The sequence below is a fragment of the Pogoniulus pusillus genome, chromosome 35 (assembly GCF_015220805.1).
Source record: "Pogoniulus pusillus isolate bPogPus1 chromosome 35, bPogPus1.pri, whole genome shotgun sequence".
Lineage (NCBI taxonomy): Eukaryota > Metazoa > Chordata > Aves > Piciformes > Lybiidae > Pogoniulus > Pogoniulus pusillus.
In genome coordinates, this window is record NC_087298.1 from 9,884,353 (window position 1) to 9,901,357 (window position 17,005).

General features: G+C 50.0%; 1 protein-coding gene across 7 annotated transcripts in view; it reads left to right on the forward strand.

Moving 5' to 3' along the window:
• Nucleotides 1–17,005, forward strand: part of KCNT1 (potassium sodium-activated channel subfamily T member 1) — a 101,740-nt gene that overhangs the window by 14,032 nt on the left and 70,703 nt on the right. For 6 of the 7 annotated variants that reach the window (XM_064171438.1, XM_064171443.1, XM_064171440.1 and 3 more), the window contains exon 2: nucleotides 2,583–2,762. In XM_064171438.1, coding sequence (XP_064027508.1) covers nucleotides 2,583–2,762 — 180 coding nt within the window. Of the gene's footprint in view, nucleotides 1–2,059; nucleotides 2,368–2,582; nucleotides 2,763–17,005 lie in introns of those variants that run through there. The other variant, XM_064171446.1, reaches the window with a different exon arrangement.

Below are 17,005 nucleotides of genomic sequence, written 5' to 3' on the forward strand. Positions count from 1 at the left end.
CCTGAATCTGACACATTACCTGAGCCAAAAGAGAAGGATTAATTTGGTTTGAAAGAATTATGTGGAGTTCATAAAAGACCCATGACATCCAAACCTAAAAGACAAATGTTTGAGGGTGGTGGTTGTGTCTAGATATGAATGTCCTGGACTTCTGGTGGGTGCAGCACTGTGGTGGTCCTGCTTGCTCATACCTTGGGCTGTGGGAGCTGTGGGGAATGTAGGACAGGGTGGCAGCTCCGTGTAAAGGTGCCCTTTCCACATGGCAGTCAGTGTGTCCATGGCTGTGCAGCCGGAGCACTCAGTCTTTCCTCCAGGAGAGGAAACAACATGCTGCTTTAAACAGCCCCTTAATAATCAGTGGAGGTCACTGTGTGTGGCAATGCCCTTCAAATGCAGTCCTAACACCCACATTTGGAGTTAGACACCTGGAAGTATGTGTTAGAATACCAGCGTGGATGAATGGCTGATTCTGAAAATTGATCTTTTTCTCTTCCTGAAAGTCCAATTTTGTGATGCTGTCCAGGCCTTTCAGCATCAGGAAGTCCCAACTGGGCTAGAACTTTGCTGGAGCTGACCTGGAGAAAATAGGCTTTTGGAATAGTTTATCATAGTTAAGCTCTAAGAGGAAAGATTTAATTGTGGCTTTTTTCTTTGTGATTTGATGAAGGTTAGATCCTCCTTTGCAATGTGAGTTAGAGGTGGTCATCTAACTTCTGTGCTTACAGCACTTGATCCAGAGGGAGTCCTTGAGTTGACAGGAGCTTGGCTTGATTTCTCTTAAAGACTGTGTTTTGGATCAATGTGCACCACAGAGTAATGCCCCTGATGCCCAAGGCTCTGCACAGATGTGTTACCTGGTGTAGAGCCTCGGCTGCAGTGTGCATATGGCAGCTAAAAGGAATTGAAAAGCTCTGAGGGTACAGAATTAAGTGGCAAATAACATCACTGAGAAACATCTGAAGTGCTGAGAGTGAGCTGCTTTGTCTTCTGGGGATGTGTTCAGCAGAAATTGTGCATGCTGGCTGCTCTTCCAGAAACTCAGGAACAACAGCTGAACAGGACTTTGGAGCCTGGTCAGCTGGGAACTTGCTTACAGGGGTTTGAGTTGTTAAAGGTGGAAGATGATCTGAAGGGCCTTAGATCACATCTCTGCATCAGCAGCAAAACCCCTACATGTCCACTTACTGTATTCAGCTGTTAGAAGCTCTTTTTTTTTCCTCCATATGGCTTATGCAGCATGTACTGGAGGCAAGGAATGTGGCAGGAGTGGGTTGGAGAGGCTTTGAGTGAGACCCTTGGAAGTACATCTGACTGGAGCCTTTCAGCTATTTGCCTGACTCAAACTCCAGAGCTACACGTGAGGGACGAGGAACCAGCTCGCTGCAGAGGCACCGCATCTCCTCTCCCAGGATTTCCCTATCCCTCCCACTTTCCACAGAGGGTCTGTGAAACTGGAGTTCTTTTCATGGCACAGATAAATTTCACTGATGAAGCCAAAACACAGGGGACCAGGAGCTTTGATCTTGCTTTACGTGTCTGCACGCTGGCTTGAGGGCATTCAGTGGCTTTGTTGCTTTGCAAAGGAAGGTTTTATCTTAACTCTGACTTGCTGAAATTGGTAAGTCTGACTGGCATGGGGCAACAGTCAGACAGCACCAATCTGTGCTCTGGTTGGTAAGTGTTGTTTGAAAAAGGAGACCAAAGGCAAGCTCTTAACCCTCTGGAATGGCAGTCTGAGAGCTGGTTGAGTTTCTTCTCCTCTCTGTGTGGCAGGGCAGCCTGCATGCAGCTGGCTGTACATTGCTGTCACCTTGGGTCTTTCCCAGGCATCTCGATCCCCCCACCCCTGATCACAGGCATCAGCATGCCAAGGGATGGGTGATATATCCTCCTGGCCACGACACTTGGCAGCTGGACAGGTGACTGAGTCATCAGTGTTCGCCGTTTCTCGTTTAGTACCAGGACTGTTCAGATGATTTAAGAGCTGGCAGGCCGGAGGGGAGGTTGTGCTTCTGCTTGTAGCACGGCTCTGGAGCCATCGCCTCGTTTGCCTCCCATCCACACTGTTCCTTGCAGAGGGAGGCTGGGGGTGGATCTGGGTTTGGTTCTCGGCTCTGGATCTATCTTACGAGCGGTTTCGTTCCCTGCTGCTGATTGGGCTGTTCCATTGGCTCCTCTTGCTCTCTGTTGTTTGCCTGCTGAGGAACAAATGTCCTGTGCGCAGCGGGCTGCGGGGCGCTCCGGGGGACCGGGCTCTGCGCCGTGCCCACCCCGCCGGCCCCTCACCTGAGGCTGGCCGAGCCCTTGGCCACCCATGCCCCCAGGGGGACCTCTCTGCAGTGGGGGCACTGCCGCCTGCCCCGCAATGTAATTGCACTGGGGGGCTTCCAGCCTCTCCCGGTGCGGGGTAGCACGGGCCGGTGTGTGCCGGGGTGCGGGTTGCGCGGGGCCGGCCCCAGAAGGAGGTGCCGAAGCGGGGGCGGACGGCAGGGGCGGGCAGGGCAAGGCAGGGCGTCCCCCCCGTCCTTGTTCTCCCCCCCCCCCCCCCCCCAGCATTGCCACTGCCCCCTTCTCTTCCTCAGGCTCTCGTCGCCCGGCGGCTGTGGCGGCGGGGACGGCGGCGGGAGCCGCAAGAGCGGGGTCATTCTGGACATCGCCGCCTTGAAGATGACGGAGCTGGAGTCCGAAGTGCTGCCCTTGCCGCCCCGGTACCGCTTCCGCGATCTGCTGTTGGGGGACCAGTCCTTCCAGAGCGACGACAGGTTCGGGGGCACAGCGGGGTGGGGGGCACGGAGGAGGACACACGCACCCCCCCTCCGCCAGTGGGGTAGGGAGGGAGACGCATACCCGGGGCAGGCAGTCCCCGAGTTGGTGCCAGACAGCTCGGGTGGAGGACACATACCTGGGCTTGGGGACACACACCTGGGACCTCCGCTCCGCGGGAAGCCCCCGCGGCCGGGGACGAGCGCGGGCGCCAGGCGGTACGCAGTGCCGAACCCGGCCGGCGCGGAGCTGGCTGCGGTGCTGATCCCGCGGGAGCGGAGCTCTCCGCGGTGCTGGCGGCCGGGTCCCACCGTGCGGCCCCGGCGGGCGGGGCTGGGTGCGGGCACCGAGCGGCGGGAGGGCATCGGGATGCAGGAGTGCTCGGTGGCCGCAGGCACCGGGCTGTGCTCGCAGGAGTCAGTGAAGGAGGGACACTGGGACGTGAGTGTGCTGGCACTGGAGGGCAGAGGGGGTGTGTGTGGGTATGCCTTGGACAGCAGGTACCAGGAGCATGTCAGTGTTCCAGGAATGGTGGACATGCCAGAGCTGCTTGGTAGTGGAAGTTGTGGGTATAATACAGGGCCAGGAAAAAATGAGATGTGTGGCAGCTTACTGAGTCCCATCAGGGGTTGGCGAGGAGAAAATGACTGCTCTCTCAGAGATACGTGCTGAGGTGAGGGGCTGGTGAAACTCCATCTTAAGCCACATGCAGAGTTAGGGTTGACAGCATCCATTTATTTTGCGTGTAAGGCTCATTCAGGCTATTCTCAGAGGCTGTCTTTGCAGTAGGGGGTGTTGATGGGAGCAAAGTGACTCTAAAGGGCTCCTGTGGATGTGGCACAACTCTCCCTTTCTTGGGCTGTTTAGAGAAATGGCCTTTATGGGTTGAGCACCAAGCCTGGTATTCCTAACTAGCTGGCAAGGATTTAGTATCAGGTTGAGTGAGCTGAAGCAAACGAAGGAATACCATGAATGCAAAGTGAATTTCATGAGCAGAGCAGTTATATGAAGTGGAACAAGAAAAACCCTGCCTTCGACTCTGTTCATATCAGAATAAATCAAAGATCTACAGTGCTAATGGGGAGTCAGTAAGGTGGTTGTCTCTTCTCACCAATTAATTGCATGATGTATACAGAGGGAGATGTACCTCTGGCTGAAAAATAACACTTCAGTTGCTTGCAGTTAGCCTTTGGGTAGCTGCTGTGCATCTGGTACACCTGCGTTAAGGCTTTTGTGCATCTGTGTTAAAGGTAATTCAATTTTTTTAATGAGTACAGGGTGTCATGCCAAAAAGAAATGTGTATCTGACTTTGTTAGATTTACAAGTGCTCTAAAGAAGTGTTCCTAACTTTTATTGCTGCCTTAAAATTGAGCTGTGTTGGAAATGAGTCTGTGATCCTCAAGATGATAAAGCCTGGATTTCCTTAACAGGCACTTAAATACTAATCAAGTTTTCTTGCACCAGGGGAGAGGTTGATAGGAAATTCCTGCTGCAGAAACTGTTTAGACTTCAGAATGGTGATGATGTGGCTCATCTGAATAAGTTGTGGAGTTTAGAGGTTGTGTAGTTTTCATATTTAAGTATTTGAATTGATCTGAGACTCTTAAGATGGCGATTGGAGACTGTGGAGTTTGTCTGCATTTCACTGGTATACCTTGACCTTCATTTCCATCTAGATTGGAGTGTTTCTGCTCCAGAACCTGCCTTTAATTTTAGTGTTGGAATACTCTGTATTCCATTGTTAAATGTAATGACCTTTGTTTCTCAGGACACCTTTTTTTCATTGGCTTTATGCTGCTGCTGTCTTTAGTTGCTCTGCTTGCCCTTTCACCCACCAAATACTGAAAACTTCACAGTGTGTTTGGAAATGCAAATCTGAGCACACATTTGCTAGTCCCATTGAGTCCTCTTGGCTTCACTGCCCTAGGCTTTTGGAAATGGTCCTGTTAGGCCTCAGTTTCAGTCCAAGTCATTAATGACACTGGATGGAGCAAGCTCGCTGGAGTAATTATGACTGGTAGATCAGGCTGTTCCAAACCAACTGAATAAAGAGCTGATTTGGGCTAGCAGAGGAGAAGCAGAAAGGCTTTTTGGCTTTGCTCTGCTTATAAATACTAAGCCACTCAGAGATGAGCTTTGAAGTGCTTTGTTTCTGTGCTGACAGGAATGTGCTGGGGAAAATTCCCCACATCAACAGTGGGGAACTGTGAATGGGAAAATAGACCTCGTTGGACTTACAGATGTAACAGTGAAGGAAAACACTCCCAGCACTGAATATCTCGTTTATTAACAAAAGCAGTGCTAAACCATTAGCATCTCGAGTGGCTGCTTTTGAAAAGCTCCTCTAGAATGGTGATGTGCTGATGAAAGTGAGGAGGTTTCTGGGGTCAGCAGAGGACTGAAAAGAATGGGAAGCTGTGGAGGAATCCAGGTTTTGCTGCTTCCTGGGAAATTAGAACCACTGCTGCTAGAAATGTATTAATCCATCCTCATCACAGAGGATGCAGAGGAGACACCAACACTGGCCTGAGGTAAGAGAATGAGGTAATGCTGGAGCTTGAGGAGGCAAGAGCTTGCTGGAACAAGTGGATAATTGGAGAACCATGGTGTGGCAGAGGGAGGGAGCATGTCCAGATAATTGGTGGAACTGAAAGGGCTAATCAGTGAATACGAGGTGGAAAAGGTACAACAGGCTGCCTCGATTTGACTTTTCTATTTTAGAATGCAAAAGGTGAAGACAATCAGTCAAACCAAGGCAGGCTTGCTCCCTGGCAGGTAGGCTGATTGACGTGAGAACTAAAATAATACTGTGAATTTTGTGTGGTGAATGGTAATAAATCAGCCCAGGGAGCAAAGAGGAAAAGACTGGCTGGAAGAGGAGAGGGGGAGGAAAATGGATTTGTGCAACGGAGAGAGAAAAGCCTAATGACAAGCAAATGCAGGGATGGAAATGGAAGTGTTCCTTCCAACGTCTCCTTATTCATCTTTAGAAGTCACTAGCGTGAGACACTGAGGAGGCTTTGGGCTGAGCTGTCTCAGCACAGTGCAACTGTATTTAAATACCAGGCTTGACATTTTTGCAAGGCAAGTCTTTAGGTTATAGAGACAGGATTAACTGCCACGCAGCAGTGCATTGCCAGGGGACACAAAATGCAGTCTCAGCATAAATCAGACTAATGGGGCCGGGGAGATAATTTCCCCTTCGGAGACAGCAGGTTCTTTTTGTGAACGTGGAAGTTCCCTCAGTTTTCTGGTTTAGAAGTTTCTTTCCCTCTGTTTGGATGGGTTTGTCAATGTCAATACTGGGAGAAAAAGAGACCTGTTCTGCTCTCTTGTGGCAGTATTGCATCTCCTCTCTCACTGGTGTGTAGCTGTTGTGAACTATTCAGAGCCACCGGAATAGAACAGCGAAGGCAGAGTTTTAAGATGTTGAGCCTGTAACAAAAAGGAGGTGAAGAACTGAGGGCACAGATGCTGATCCTTCCTGCCTGCCCTTTCACATGCTTGGCACACAGCTCCTGCAGCCACGGGAACCCTCTGTGCAGCGGTATCTGGCATGGGAGCAAGGCCAAGGGATGCTGCTGGAAGGGAGAAGGAGCTGAATTCAGCTTCCCATCGGTGCTGTGGGTTTGGAAGGCTTCTGTTCTCTGCTGATACTGGTATTTGCTGATTGAAGGCAGCTGAGAAAGCACATCTGCTGAATTGATAAATATTGTTCCATACCACAAGCTGTGGCATCCCTTTGATCTTTACTGTCCTGACTACGGCAGTTTTTGATCTGCATTCCCTTTCCTTGGACGATGCTGACAGCCAGGCTGGGACATGTATTCAGAAAGCCCCATAAATAAAATTAAACTGTATCTCAGAGAAGTGCCATTAGGAGCTTATTTGAGCCTAATTTAAATAGTCTGAACACTTTCCAGAAAATTGTTGTCAGAAGCCACAGTCCTATTTCCAGTAGCAAGAAGCAATGGATGTCACTGTGATTAAGTGCATTTTTCTGAGGCTAATTATTAGCAAAGGATCATTTTGATGGATGAGGATGTTTGGAGAAGCTGCTTTGTGCAGAAGAATTCAGCAACCTCTCCACGAGAATGGTGACATCATCTGGTTTAAATCAAAGATTTTTTTCAGGTGTTGCTTAACTGAGAGATGAGGCTCTGAAAAACTGGAGTGAATTCCTTGTAGTTTCCACTTAACAGCTTAGATCTTGGTGAACTCCTATGGCGTTTAACTGACATTTGGTCTTTGTCTCTTGAGTTTGTTACTGAGTGCTGCCTCTAAATGGTGGGTTGGATTATAGCTGGCACAAACAGAGCAGAGTGCTGAAATACCAGGCTTGGAGGATCTTATCCTTGCAGTTTTCATGCTAACATGCCCCAAGTGACTTCCTCATCAAATGCATCATTACATTAATGGGTCTCAGCAGTTTTGTGTCCCTCTGTCAGGTTCCTTGAATATATCTGCAGCTGAGTCCCCACTTGATTGCCAGTTGATTTAATGGGCAATTTCTCTCATTTTATTTGGAAGATGCAGATGCTCACTTGAAAAATCCAGTTGGTGAGGAGAAGTTAGAGGTGCTTATTTCTGTGGTGGTGAGGCAGTGGGCAATATTTTAGCTTCTGGACTGCAGTGTCACTTTGGGCTGTACCATCTGCGCTTGAGAAGGTTTTGTACCTGTATTTAGGAAATCCTGCTCTCCTGCTTGCCTGCCTCACAGTTCCACTGGCAAAGGCTTTTCACCTGCCTGCAGCCTGATCCTTTGCTTGTGAAGGCAGGAGGAAGGTATTTATTGCCTAAAACACATTCTCTCAGTAACAGCATTAAGACCCAGTGCCCCCCAGCCCTGTGTGCTAAATCTCTCAAGGGGTGGCTTAGTGTCAGTTGTGATGCCTGAGCCCAGCTCCAAAGCAAGTAATAAATAACACTGGTGAGGGGGATGGAATCCAAAACAGAACCACTGGAATGGAATTGTTTCTCCTCTGCTTCTGCCACCTGGCAAAGCAAAATCAAAACATTTATTAATTTGATTGGGCTGTTTTCCTGAGCCAGTGCTTTGTCAGGAAGCTTCTATCTGACAGAACACAAGTAAAATCCTCAGCCAGCCTGTGGCAGTGACCCTGCTCCCAGCTGCAATGACTGCTCTGTAGAGGCTCCTGCTCCAGGCAGCAGAGTCAGTCGGGCAGGTGACACAGAGTGGTGTAGCTCTTTCCAAAGTAGATCCCTACAGCTCTTCTGTGTCAGCCCAAGCTGTGGACAGTCACAGAATCCCAGCATGGTAGGGTTGGAAGGAACCTCTGGAGATCACCCAGTCCAACCCCACTGCTAAAGCAAGGTCAGTAGAGCAGGTTGCCCAGGATCACAATGTTGAGGAGGGGTCTGGAATCTCTCTGGAGAAGGAGACTCCACAACTTCTCTGGGCAGCCTGCTCCAGGGCTCCAGCACCCTTACAGCAAAGATCTTTTTCCTTCTGTTCAGATGGAACCTCCTGGGTTCCAGTTTGTGCCCATTGCCCCTTGTCATGTTGCTGGGCACTGCTGAGAAGAGTCTGGCCCCATCCTCTTGCTCCCCACTCTTTACCATTGAGAGGGTGCCCTCAGTCTGCTCTTCTCCAAGCTAAACAGCCCCAGATCTCTCAGCCTTTCCTTCTCAAACAGATGCTTCAGTCCCCTTAGCATCTTTGTAGCTTCTGCTGCAGTCTCTTCAGTAGTTCCTTGTCTCTCTTGAACTGGGGAGCCCAGAACTGGAGCATGTGGCCTCACTAGGGCAGAGTAGAGGAGGAGGAGAACCTCCCTTGACCTGCTGATCACACTTTTCTCAATGCACCCCAGGAGACCATTTGCCTTCTTGACCTCGAGGGCACATTTTTGGCTTATGGTGGACTTGTCCACTGACAAGACAGAGTTCAGTCCCCAGGTGTCATCTAAGTTGTAAGAAGTTGCTGGGGCTTGCTCCTGCTCTCTGAACGTGTGGACAGGGCTACCCCAAGCCACCAGGCACGGCTCTGAAGCATGGTGTCTTAGGTCTAGACTAGGAGAGCTTGTGGTAATGTAGGCTAAAAGCACCTGGGGCATAGCATTGTTGCACTTAAATCTGCTGCTAGTCCCATTTGCCACCTTGCAGGGAAGAGTGACCAAAAAGACTGCAGTCCTGGGTGGCCAAGTTCTCTTCAGCAAGAGTGACAGCAACATATCCTCTCCCTTGACAGAGACAAACTCAGCATCACCACTGGATTCCCCAGCCTGGCTCCAGATGATACCTGGGCAAAGAGTGTTGAAAGGGACAGCTTTATAGAAAGGATTTGGGATTTGTGGTGTTTGTAGATCTGTTCTTTGAACAGTGGATGCCATTGCAACCTGCAGTTTGCTTTTCCAGATGTTCTGCAAGGCTGCAGGGATGATTACTAATGCAATGTCTTAATTGAAGTGCTCTTTGGAGCTTTTTTCCTTCTAGCCACTGGTGTGCCTTTGACTACTCACCTGAAGGCAGGAGCCCCTGGATATCAGCAGGAATATTAAGAAAGTTATGAAAGTGATAGGCTAAGGGGAGAAATGCCCTTCTTTTTTAATTATATATATTATTTTATTAAAGAACTGCCATTACTTTTTCCAGGGATATTGCTTTTCCTGTCAGTAGCAGACCCTTGCTAGCAATAAAAGTGCATGCACGTAGCAGCCTGGTGGAATGAGCAGAGGTGTCCCTGGAGTGCTGCAGCCCATACAGCTGTACCCTGATGAGAAGGAAAAACAACATTGATTTTCAGTTATTTAGTGCAATTTAACACCGTGGGCTCAAATTCCCATCCCTCCCTGGTGGATTTGCTTGCTTTATTCACTTTCACTTGGGTATCTCTTAAGTTTCTTGGACAAATGGGCTGGAAAGTGAAAGCAGTGTTTCAGATTACCTGAAAAGGAAAGTAAGACAAGAAGTGGCAGAGGGCCACATCATAGAGTCACAGAATGGTTTAGGTTAAAAGGGACCTCAAAGATCATCCAGTTCAACCCTCTGCCATAGGCAGGGACACCTCCCACTAGAACAGGTTGCTCAAGGCCTCGTCCAACCTGGCCTTGAACACCTCCAGGGAGGGAGTATCCACCATGGCCATGGGAGTAGTCCCATCAGAGACTCACACCAGTTGCAGATCTGGGTTTTTTGGTAGCTCAAGTTGTCTGCAAGAGCAAAAGGAGAGAGCAGGGCCACGGGGAGCAGCAAGTGCTGGTTCTCCAGGTGCTCTGCAAGGCAGGTATGCTGTCAGGAGGGGATCTAAGTGGCTGACATTGACCTTACAGAAGGAAAATCAAACACATTGGCAAAAATGAAAACTTTTACTCCTCTTAACCAGTTATTCAGGCCATGCAGAAAGTCCTAATTGAGAAGTTGCCTGCAGTGAAACTGAAGGCATGGAGTGCAGAGGGGCATGAAATATGCTGGAGTCTTGGGTCCTACTGTGGTTAACTAGGGCAAACCTCTTTCCACGTGTTCTTTGCATGAGTCTGAAGCCTGGTGGGGACACTGCTGGTTGCTCCAGCTGTGCCTGGTGCACCTTTATGCCTGGGGCTTCTTAGAGCTGCTGTGCTCAGACTTAAACTGCCCAGTAGAGAGCAGAGAACAGAAAGCACATGTGAGCTGGTGGAAGAAGGTTGATTGCATATAAAGTCATGTCAGAGATCAAAAATGTGAGTCTCCCTTCACAGATTTGATGGAAAAAATGATGGCATTTGTGATCCTTCTCCTTCTCTGGAGACTTTCAAGACCTGTCTGGATGTGTTCCTCTGTGATCTGTGTTAGATAGTATTGTCCTGCTCTGGCAGGGGGGTTGGACTGGATGATCTCCTTGGGTCCCTTCCAACCCCTAATATCCTGTGATCTTCCTTTTTGTTGTTGGTGTGTCTGATCAGCCTGGGAACGAAAAGGCTCTGGGGAGACCTTACAGTAGCCTTTCAGTACCTGAAAGGGGCTGCTGGAGAAGGACTGTTTCTGAAGGCCTGTGGTGACAGGACAAGGAGCAATGGTTTAAAACCAGAACAAAGTAAATTTGGACTAGGCATCAGGGAGAAGTTATTTACTGTGAGAGTGGTGAGACACTGGATTGGGTTGCTCAGAGAAGCTGTGGACTCCTCATCCCTGGAAGTGTTTAAGACCAGGCTGGATGAGGTTTTGAGCAACCTGGACTAGTGGAAGGTGTCTCTGCCCATGGCAGGGAAGTTGGAACTCAATGATCTTTAAGGTCCTTTCCAACCTCAGCCATTCTATGGTCAGAGCAAAGCCCTGTGTATGCAGAAATCAACAGAGTGCTGCCACTGACTTGGGTAAGGGTAGAAGGTCAGGCTGAGACCAAAGCTGTCACTGCTGCCTTAGTGACAGCATGAGAAACAACTTGGCAGCTGAGGCTGTAACTGTAGAGAATGCATTCAATTTTTCTGCTATGTTTTCCCACTGCCTCATCTCATCATAGTTGCATCTTTGTTCCCAAGGGAAATGATTTATTGCTTTCTGAAGGTGGTGCTCATTCCTTTTCCCCTGCACAACCTGTTCAGTGACTGACGGCGTGTAGGGAGCTGGAGCTCAGACTTCCCCCACTGGCAGCTTGGGAGAGCTGGGGGCTCAAGTCCTGCACCACCGTCACTGCCTTCTGCAGCCAGTCCTGTCCTGATGCTGGCTCTGCCTGAGTGTGAGTGGCCTTCTCATAGACCCCACTGTGGTCACAGTGAAAGAGTTCACAAGCAGATCTTAAAGCAAAGTGGTGACTAAATCCCCCTCCATGCATGCCCTTGTAAGGCACAGCATCTCAGGCACTTAATTTGTGGTGGATTATGCAGCAGAGGGGTTTAGAGAAGAATAAAAGGATGAAATTTGAATCCAAACATCTCAGTTTCTGAGAAGTTCTACCAATAGAGAGGATTAATTCTTTATTGTCTACTGTTTTCAGTCCTGCTTATCAAGGGAGACGGGAACACATTTTCCTGCCGGTGCCCTGCAGCTAGTGTAGATTTCCTTGCCACGCTGCATTTGCCTCTGCTGCACTGGCACTTGCCTGGATCTGCAGCAAGGCTGTGGCTATTCATTTGCAAAGGAAACACTTTGGCTATTCCTCCTGACTGACAGCTCAGGTCGTACCAGCACTGTACCAACCTCTTGCCAGCTACCTACAGCGCTGTGCTGGCCACAATTTGCCCACAAAGAGCTGGCAGGGCAGGCTGCTGGGCAGTGTGAGGCTGGGCAGCACCAGCTTCCGAGCCCCTGAGTCAGGAGATTTCTTCCATTCTCAGTCTATTAATTTGCTTCATTGCTGTAAGGAAAATAATATTCTCTCATTCTTTCTTATCTTTCAAAGAGTGCAGAGTTTGGATCACAGTGCTACATGACACTTGGTATAAAATGCTACTGTTGAGTTTTATCTGCTGTCCTGACCTTATTTCCTCCCTCCATCACTGTTTTTCCCTGCCTGCTTCTGTGCAGCAGTTGTGTGGGTGTGCAGATCCACATAGCACGATGTACAAGTAGCCATGGCCCCAGCCTTGGAGAGTTCAGAGCCAGACCAGGACGTGGGTGCATCCGGAGGGGAGGAAGGAAGGAGGAATTGTGCAGAAGGTTCGGGATAACAGCACATGCTGATGGAGCCAGGGAGTGGGTAGCTTGTGGGGTCAGCTGGGTAACATAAAGAGTGAAACAGCAACAAATGAAGTGAGATGAGTGGTCTGCTTCAAGGGTTGAAGTGAGTGGGGGCACAGAGTGCAGTGTCACCTTGGTGAAGCTGAGAGGTTTGTTCACCTCCTGCTGTTGTAGGGTCACTGTGTTGATGTATTAAAGTCTGGCCTGATATGAGCTAAAAAGCAAAATGAAGGTTTGTCTTCTGCCTGAACCTGTTGGCTCAGAAATAACCTGCTTTGGCCCAGGGTGCAACTGCTGCTTGCAAAGCTGGGCAACAGTGTGGCACTGGCTGCCTTGTTCTGCTGGAACCAAAGCTCCCCCACCTACCCGACGTCGGAGCTGTTCCCAGCTGGGGTGTGAAGAGCAGTGCTGAGCCCTTGTCTCTTTCCTCAGGGAGGGCAGCAGCCTTCCACCACCCAGGGATGGGTCTGTGTGCCTGGACAGGCTGTTGGGTGTTGCGAGGAGCTGATGGAGAAGAGTGAAGGTACTCGCTGTGGTCAGTGCAAACCTCCTTCTGTTGCTTGGGGGGGATCCATCTCAGACATGAGCCATTTTCTCGTTCTTGTGACATTGCTCCCTTGCCCTGCATGGGGCTGCCCAGTGCCTGACCCTCAGTCTGTGCCTGACTTTTGCTCTGTGCCCTGCCACAGTCGGTTTACTGAGGTGATTTCATGTCTGCTGTTGTCAATAGTTTCTTTGCCACAGATGATTTTTGCTGCTGTCTCACAGCACTCCGGGAGAGCCCTCTTGAGGACAACACAAACATGACTCCTGCCCAACAGAACTCCCCAAACTCAGGGCAAAATTGTGATTTCATTATCCTCTCCGGGACTCTTCACTGTCACTTATTGTCCAGCTTTGCTTGCAGCCTTGCATAAAGCTGACTGGCAAAGTGTGCTTATGGTGTGAGATGCTGGAGGAGCTGTCTGTAGGGTGGACCAACCCTGAAAGGGTTGTCAAGCTCTGGAGGAGGCTGCCTAGGGCAGTATTGGAGTCCCCATCCTTGAAGAGATGTAAAAGCTGTGTAAATGGGGTGCTGAGGGGCATGGTTAAGTGGTGACCTGCAGTTCTCAATTAATGGTTGGACTTGGTGACCTCAGAGGTCTCTTTCAACCCAAACTATTATTTTCTGTGCTCTTCTGAGATCGATCTATGACTGAGACTGGCTGAGCTGTGTTCTGTCTGGGTGGCGATTCCTGCTGCCCGGTGAGCATCTTGTGCTCTCTCCATTGCAGGCTGCAGCTCCCCTGGGGTGTTTTGCAGCTTATTTGGACTCTGCGCTGCTCAGACCTGGTAGGGCTCCAGCCAAGGGGTTCCATCCACCATCCACAAGTGCCGCAGCTTGGCAGGACTGCAGCAGCTTTGGGAAGGAGCCGTGGGGGAGTGCGGTGGGGAGGCTGCAGAGCAAGTGCCGGTACTACAGCGACTGTGTTTGCATTAGTGACTCTGCTGCGCTTCCTGCAGCCCACGCAGACTGCGCGGCAGCGGGAGCGCTGCTCTGCAAATTTAGCAGCTGCCTCGAAGCAGGGAGCAATTACTTTTGGGGCTGTGGGTAGAGACACCGAGCCGTTCCGCGTGTCTCATATCCGTTCCCGCTATGCCAGCGGTGACTGTTCGCTTTAGCTGAGCTTTGCCGCAGTCGTGTTCTGACTTCAGAGCCATGCAAGCAGATTTCTTTGGGACTTGGCCTTTCCAAGTGCCTGAGCAGCCTTCCGTGGGCCTCGGTCCTGGGTCAGTGCCCCAGTGAATCCCGCACCCGTTGCTGGGGTGGCACAGAGCGGTTAGAGCATGAAGCACGAACGTGGTGGCTCCATGACTGAGTACGTGATAGCTCCCTGGTGGCAGGAGCTGTCAAGAAAAATGTCTCTTCAGTCTAGGAGAGAGGAACGTTTCTGGGGAGCAGGTGGTGAAGATGGTTAGCAAATGTCAGCCTGAGACCTTGCCATCCTGTGGGCAGCAGTGACATCGCTGAGAAATGTGTTATCCTGTCAGGAAGCAGCAAAAGCTCCACCAGTGAAATGTTTACGAGCAAGGCAGGCCCTTGCCAGAAGTGGGTGTTCTACCTCTGAGACTCACCGAGTGAAAGCTCCTCGGAGCAGTGGGAATCCTGCTCCTGCACACGTGGAGGCTGAAGGCAGGAGCTGTTGGCACTGGGTGGACAGGACATCGCCATCCCTCCTGGGCCAGCCTCTGCTGACCCCGAGCCATGGCTCCTGCCCTCTCTTTGGCGTTGGCTTTGCTCCCTTGGCTCTGGGTTTGAGAAAGAAGCAGTCTCTGAGCTTCCCCCTGCCTCCGTGGGGGTGGTGGGAGGATTTCACCTCCTTTCCCTTCTGCACTGATCAAGACCCAGTGGGGACAATGCCAGATGAGCAGCTTTGGTGAGACACAGATGCCTCTGCCCGATGAGGGGGACTTGTCCTTGCCACTCGTGTAACTTGGGTTGTGACAGAGCTTGCATGGCTGAGGCTCAGCCAGCACTGCCTTCACCACTGGTCCCACCATGGCATCTCTATTTCTACTGCAGAGAATGGGCAGCTTCTGCCTAGCTTTAGGCAGAGGGGAAGTGAACACTCTTGGTGTAGATTGCCTCGAGTCTTCCCTTCTGATTCAGCTAAGCTGGGATTGTAGCTGCTACCTTCAGGACAGCAGCACCTGGCCAAGCCATGCTGCATTCATTCTGGAAATGCCTTAAGCAGTTCCCCAGAACTTTACTAGGTGCAGTGTGCTGATTTGTGTGTGAGCAAAAAGCCTTCAACAGAGAGGACAGGCTGAGAGAGTTGGGTGTGTTCAGCCTGGAGAAGAGAAGGCTCTGGGGAAACCTTATAGTGGTCTTCCTGTATCTGGAGTGGGCTACAGGAGAGCTGGAGAGGGACTATTTGTAAGGGCCTGTGGTCATAGGACAAGGGGCAATGGTTTAGATTGGACATTAGGAAGAAGCTCTGTATTATGAGGGTGATGAGGCATTGAAATGGCTTGTCCAGAGAAATTGTGGATGCCTCATCCCTGGAAGTGTTTAAGACCAGGTTGGACGAGACTTTGACCAACCTACTCTAGTGGGAAGTGTCCCTGCCTGTCATAAGGGGTTTGAAATCTTGAAGGTCCCTTCCTACTGAGGCCATTCTGTGATTCTAAGAAGTTTTCCTGCAGAGAGGCACTAAATGCAGCTTTTCAAAGCTAGGCTACTACCTAAACCTTTCCCTTGCAGAGCAGCTGTGGATGCGATTGCATGGCCAGGAGCGGGGTGAGCCGCAGAGACCTAAAGAAGCTCCCTTGCCCAGTGCCCACGTGTCGGTGTGTGAAGTGCATAATTACATCTGGGCTAACAGCTCCGTATGGGAGTATTGTTTGAAAAATTCCTAATTTAATCAAATGGATGCTAATTGATTATTAGAAGAGAGTTTAATTGAAATAATTGGCATGCACAGTAGTGTGCTAATTTAGTTTGGTGTTTCTAATGCACAGTCACGACGTTTGTTCAAGGACAGAGAAATGGGTATTAGGTGGTGCCTGCATTTCTCAGTGAGAAGTTACAGCTGGTCTCTGGGAAGACATTTATTGGGGGAAGCTATTTAGTCACTCTTCTTCAGCTTGGGTTTTGAAGATGGATTTGCTTCATTACAGTTTGATGCAATTACACCCACGCTGCTGAAAGTGAAGACCTTCCTCTGACACTTCAGTTCCCACTTAGGATGACTTAGGATTGGTCTTTGTAGTCATCTGGAGCAGCTCCACGTCTTTGGCACATAGACATAACCCTCTCAAGGCATTCACACACAGAGGCTCGCGTGAATGTGCTCGCCCATGTGCTGGTGTGCAAGCAGGGAAGGGGATGTTGGTCCTTTCCATACACTCTTTCATGCCCTCCTGTCTGAAGTTCCTCAAGACCTGCAGACATGACTTTGATACCAGGAGGTCCTTGAGATCCCTCAAGTTGTCGTCTCAGAACTGTTGTACGGAGGCTGCTGTGAGCTCTAAGGTTCTGCTGCAGGAGTTAGTAATGTATTGGGTCACTGAAAGTGTTACATGGTGAGGAGATGGTGACATGAAGAGAAGTTACATCTCATCAGCTTCTTCCAGAGCTGACATTCAACAATTGCTCCTTTTCATCTTTTCAAAGTGCTTTTAGAGCTCAATATTGTCACTTGGGTTGGGTTCTTCCCACACAGTATCTGCACTTAATACTGCCCAGTGTTGATGGAGAGGTTTATTGCTGGCAGCTACTGTGCTGAAATCAAGAGGAAAAACAACTTCTAGTCAGCTCCTGTTCTGGTCCCTAATGGGAGATATTTCTTTCTTGCTAAGAACTTGTAAATGCTTTTTAATGCCGGATGCAGTGCTCTGTGGCTAAGAACTGTTCAGCCTTCCAGGGCTCAGCAGTGCAAATGTTTCTGCCTACAGACATGTACAAAGCACCTTGCACTGTGTGAAGGATGGAAGCCTTCCCAACAGTGTGAGCTGAAATACCCCACCCCAGCAGTAATGAAAAAGAGCAAAGGCCACAGCTATCAGCCACCCAGGCTTGCTAACCAACACCCAGGGACATACTTTACCCAGCTTTGTGAAGGAGTCCTGGCTGCAGAGCTGGGCAGC